We start from the raw sequence: 5,510 nt of genomic DNA on the forward strand, positions 1-5,510 counted from the left end.
AAATTGCAAACAAATTTTTAAAAAATTAATTCTCCTAAAGGTTAACATACAATAAGTTAAGATTTAACAAAAAAAGTTGAAATGAAAAAAAATAATCATAGTTAAAATATTATATATAATGTATTTAAAAATAAATATATATATGAAAATAATATTAGAATTCGGGTTCGGATTGGCTCGGGTTTCTAGCATTTCAACCTAAGCCCAACCCTAATTAAATTCGGGTTGAGATTTTTCAACCCAAACCCAAATCCTAATTGTAAAAATAATTACTCAAGCCCGTGAAAAATCGGGCTGAGCTCGAGTTGAGTTTGGATTATCCAACCCAAGTTACACCCCTACCACCATCCGGTACGTTACATGTAGAGCCCAATCATATAGGAATAGAATCAGAGTCAAAAAATTGGTGGTCAAACAAGTAATATAAAATTAAAATTTAAAAATAAAACAAAATAATTGTAAAGATTATTTATTTATTTATTTATTCTTCTCCCTAATTCATAACAAATAATAGATATATATGTGTATATATATATCCCACATTTTGTAAAAATGATTACAAAAATAATTAACATTTTTTTTTTTTTTTTTGTGGTAAATTTATTTTTATAAAGTAAGAGGTTCATTGGAATTTAAAGGAACTAAAAGTAAATTCATTTGCAAATCACCTTTAATATCCACAATGTAACTATAAATAGAAAATTATCAAAATTTGGAGGGGTAAACTTTATTTTTTTTTAATAAAAAATCACTATTAATGCTCCTCCCTCCCAAAAAAAAAAAAAAAAAATCCACCTTTTCATTTTTAGTTGTCCCAAAATAAATGTCCCAATTAAAAAGTTAATGTACTTTTTTTTTTTTTTTTGTAACATTACTAAAAAAACCTTCTTATATTAAATTTATAAAAATAAATTAACACATCATTATGGACCCATTATCAGTAAATTAATAATTTTTTTACTATTAATACAATAAAAAATACTAAAAGTCATTATCGGAAAGGAACAATTTTTTGTATGGCCAATGAAATACTAAAATATAATACATTATAAGCCAAAGAAAAAATCATTCTCCTCACCCACTCTCGCTCTTAAGATTCTCTCGCTAATATATTCTCTCTTATGTCTCACATCCCCATTTCTCTCTTTCTCCCTAAGATTCTCTCTTATAATATCAATTAATTGATTGGTTATGATTTCAAATGACTATTTTAGCCATTGCATTGAAGGTGTTATTATCCAATACTAATTAGATGCTCGTTTTTTCATTGTTTAATCTATGGGTAGCATTTTTCAAAGTTTGAAAATTAAATTAAATTTGAAAAAAAATAAAATAAAAAATATATGCATTAAACTTGAAGCTATAGAGTTTTTGGGAAGGAAAAAATTAATTGTGCCAAGGAGTGGAAATTAATACTCCGTACATTCTTTTCTTAAAACCCCAGAACTGTGCAAGTTTTAGATTAACAATTAGTCCATTAAATTGGGTAAGAATTAGGTCAGCCCAGTGGATATAACTGAAGCCCAACCGCTAGCCCATTTAATGTTTTGAATTTTATTGAAAAAATAAGAAAATTACAAATGGCTTCATGAATGGTGGTCCTACCAGTATGCTCTTAATTAGGCCCAATAACTTGCATTAAATATATTTTTTTCAAAAACTATTTCAAAGCCCGAATGCATGTTTTGTGGAATAAACTTAGAAGTAGTGATATTTACATCGATTTGTTGCAGTTAAATTGCATTAATTATTTATATAAAATATAAGTACGTGGAGGACTCTATTTTTTTGTTTTTAAAAAAAAAAGTAAATTTGACAATTCACTATAACAAATAGGTGTAAAAATTAATTTCCTAAACTGTACGAGTAAAGCGTGAATACATGATTCGGATTACAGTAATGGACTGGGTTTTATAAATCAGGCAGTCTTTACAAATGGGTAAACCCATACGAACTTCGATATATTGGTTTGAATTGGGAAAACTATAATTTCATTTAACAAAATAATCTATTTAAAAAATTATTTTTCACTTTAGTTGAAATTGAGAAAAATAATTACATATCCATTAAAAATCATTATTGATGTCTAAATTACCCTCCAAATTCTTTTTTCGAAAATACCATCCATAAATCAAATAATTCTAAGAGCATTATCTTCTCACTCACACAGAGCACTTTCTTAAATTCATTATGGCCGCAACATTAATCAAACATCCAAAATTTCTCAATTTTGCCATTGCAGATTTGCCAAGCTCCAACCACTCGTTTCGTCTCATCATGGCCTCTTCTACTAAGCAGGTCTCTATCTAATACATTACTCTATGATTAACACCTTTTCCCAAGACTATCTACTTATATAATGAATGATTTTTGTTTGGGCCATAATTAATTAATATATGTATTTTTCTTGAATTTGTTTTTGTCAATCTGATGAAACTAGACTATGAAATTTTTTACTCCAATAAAGATGAAACTAGACTAAAAAATACAGTAAGATTTTTTTTTCACAAAAAGAAAAAAGGAAGAAAAGAGGGAATCGGATAGAAAGAAAGAAAACGGGTCATTACGGGTTGACCGAATCTATTTTTAACCCGTTGTAAATGAGTTGAATATTGATTATAATTTATATTTAATTCAGTCAAAACCGGACCTAACTTGTCCATTTGTAACCCCTAGTTTATGGTATGGCCGTTGTATAACTTAAATTCAGTCAAATTTTACTTGGTTGTAACTTAGTTGAATTTTTTGTCTGTCTAAGGTATAAATGAAAATAAAAAAACTGCCTATATGGGGTTTTTGCGTCATGAGGAATATGTCCTTACTGCTCCATTTAGGGCAAGTGTAAATCATCTTTGATATATCATACTACTATATTTCATTAATGCATCAACTATATCAAACAAAACAAACTGTCTCTTAAATGTTAATAAACCACAAGATCACACAAATTGTAGAATAAAAAAAATGATTTATCATATTATTATTGCTGCCTAGCGCACCCAAACGCCACTGCTTCAGAAATGACAGTCAATTACTTCATACTGTAAAACTTAAATGGACTTTAAATAAAAGAAACTTGGAGAATACGTACTACTAATATATGAAACATTTATACCGGATTAAACCGACCCGAGTTAGGCTGAGTCAAAACCGGACCTAACTTGTCCATTTGTCACTCCTAATTTATGGTATGGTCATTATATAACTCAAATTCAGTCAAATTTTACTTGGTTGTAACTTAGTTGAATATTTTGTCTAAAGGTATAAATGAAAATAAAAAAACTGCCAATATGGGTTTTTGCGTCACGAGGAATATGTCCTTAATGCTCCATTTAGGGCAAGTGTGAATCATCTTTGATATATCACACCACTATATTAAATTAACGCATCAACTATTTCAAACAAAAGAAACTGTCTATATTCACCTTTCAAAAAAAAAAAAAAAAGAAACTGTCTGTTAAATGTTAATAAACCACAAGATCACACAAATTGTAGAATAAAAAATATGATTTATCATATTATTATTGCTGCCTAGGGCACCCAAACGCCACTGCTTCAGAAATGACCGTCAATTACTTAATACTGTAAAACATAAATGGACTTCAAATGAAAGAAACTTGGAGAATACTATTAATATATGAAACATTTATACCCGATTAAACCGACCCGAGTTAGGCCGAGTCGATGACCCAGTGTTCCCCGTCGGCTTGGACTCGGAGACTATTGACTCGGGCAAACAAATTCACAGCTCTTCTAACACCTCTGTTATCAGCCCGATTGAAATAGTCGTGGCCAAACATAACTCCACCGGGTCTTAAAATCTTATAAGCTCGGTTTATGTCTATCCAGGCCGAGTGAAAGTCATGACCCGCGTCCACTTCAATTAAATCACCAAACACGCCCCAATTGCACAGCATCTCTAGAGTTGACCCAGTCGAAAACGGCACGAACAACACTGACTCGGTTGCGTTCACGTGCACCACGTTTTGCATAAATTGGTGCAGGAGCAATACGTCGCCGTTTAACATCCCTATATCCTGGAACCGGTCACGAAACCCGGGCCACCCCCGAAAATCGTCCAAGCATATAACCTGAGTTTTGAGGCCGAGTCCACTCGCCAACCCGGCCATGTGAATCGCTGACGCGCCCAAGAACGTGCCCACCTCAATTATGGTCTTGGGTTTGACTTTACGGATAAGGTTCTCGAAAACGGCGCCGTACGAGCCCCACCCTTTGATTCTCTTCTGACGGAGGAGGGGGCTAACGTGCGCCGGGGGAAAACTGTCGTACGGGGACGTGCCATTGAACACTCGGTCAAGAATCGTTTGTCGCACGAGCTTTGAAGGAACTGGGTCAGCGCAACGAGTCGGAAAAAGATAGTGGTCGAGGTCCCTGGCGGGGGCGCTGACGGTGGCGGTGGCAGTGGCAGTGTTGGTTGCGGCGTTGTCAGTACTCAAAGTGTTTTGGGCAAATATTGGGGTAGGAGAGTGGGGTGAAGACTTGGAGGATGGAGCGGATAAGTAACCCAAGGTGTAGGATAGGAGGAGGAGGATAAAATACGCTGTCGGTTTGGTGAACTTATTGCGGGAAAAAGTGGTGGCCTTTTTTTTGTGGTGGTGGTGGTGGAGTGATTCTTGCTGGTCTTCTTTCATGTTTCTTCTTGCTTTTCTTTTACAGTTCAGTCTTTGGCATTTGAGAGAGAAGCTTTGTTATGGAATATGGAACGAATTTTAGATAGAGAAAGAGAGATAAAAAGAGAGAGAAGCTTTGTCATGGTATAAGAAACGTTGGAAGGGGATTTTATCCTGTGCACACCATGAACGATCACCATTAGTCGGAGTTTGTTGTGTGTTTACTACACAGCGGGTTTATGAAAACGACCGAAAAATTATATTATATATATATATATATATCCATATATTAAGTATATTAAAGTTAGGGCGTTAAGTGGATAAAACTTAAGCACACAATGCATCTCTCCTTATTTCAATCTTTAATATTAAAAAATTGACATAAAATAAATTTAAAAATTTTAATTTGTCCTTGTCTCTTCCTATTATACCTTTTCTAAGAGACTCTGCTTCTCTCTTACGCCCCCTCACCACAACCAGTGGTGCAACGCATTCACCACCAAAATCGACGGTAGTTACTATCAGAAATTTCCCTTTCTTTTTCTTAATTACCAAAATCTTTTTTCCTAATACAAGTTAACTAATTTTCTTTTTCTTAACTTCGTAATACAAGTTAACTAATTTTCAATTGTCTTGTTAAAACGTTTAAAATATATTTATCATCCATTGTCAGCAACAGAGAGGCACATCTCACAATTCGGTCATATCATTTTAAGAAACAATTTTGACTTGAAGACTTCCATTTATATATATATATATATATATATATATATATATATGTATTTATTTATTTATTTGTGATATACTAATAATTTATGCTGACACACATACATACCAATACATGATTACTATTTTATTTTATTTTTATTGTAATTTTTT

At 32.6% G+C, this 5,510-nt stretch overlaps 1 protein-coding gene across 1 annotated transcript; it reads right to left on the reverse strand.

Moving 5' to 3' along the window:
• Window positions 1–3,489: 3,489 nt before the first annotated feature.
• Window positions 3,490–4,861, reverse strand: LOC132276830 (uncharacterized). The gene has a single exon (XM_059778451.1). It carries the CDS (start codon window positions 4,650–4,652, stop codon window positions 3,672–3,674), a length of 981 nt encoding a protein of 326 aa, XP_059634434.1. The 5' UTR covers window positions 4,653–4,861; the 3' UTR covers window positions 3,490–3,671.
• Between the last annotated feature and the right edge of the window lie 649 nt (window positions 4,862–5,510).

The sequence above is a fragment of the Cornus florida genome, unplaced genomic scaffold (assembly GCF_030987335.1).
Source record: "Cornus florida cultivar Cherokee Brave unplaced genomic scaffold, ASM3098733v1 CherokeeBrave_3.0.0_Hap2_Chr10, whole genome shotgun sequence".
Lineage (NCBI taxonomy): Eukaryota > Viridiplantae > Streptophyta > Magnoliopsida > Cornales > Cornaceae > Cornus > Cornus florida.

What these genes read in the sequence shown, in the direction of transcription:
- LOC132276830 (XM_059778451.1), bottom strand. Translation starts at nt 4,652, where the DNA reads ATGAAAGAAGACCAGCAAGAATCACTCCACCACCACCACCACAAAAAA.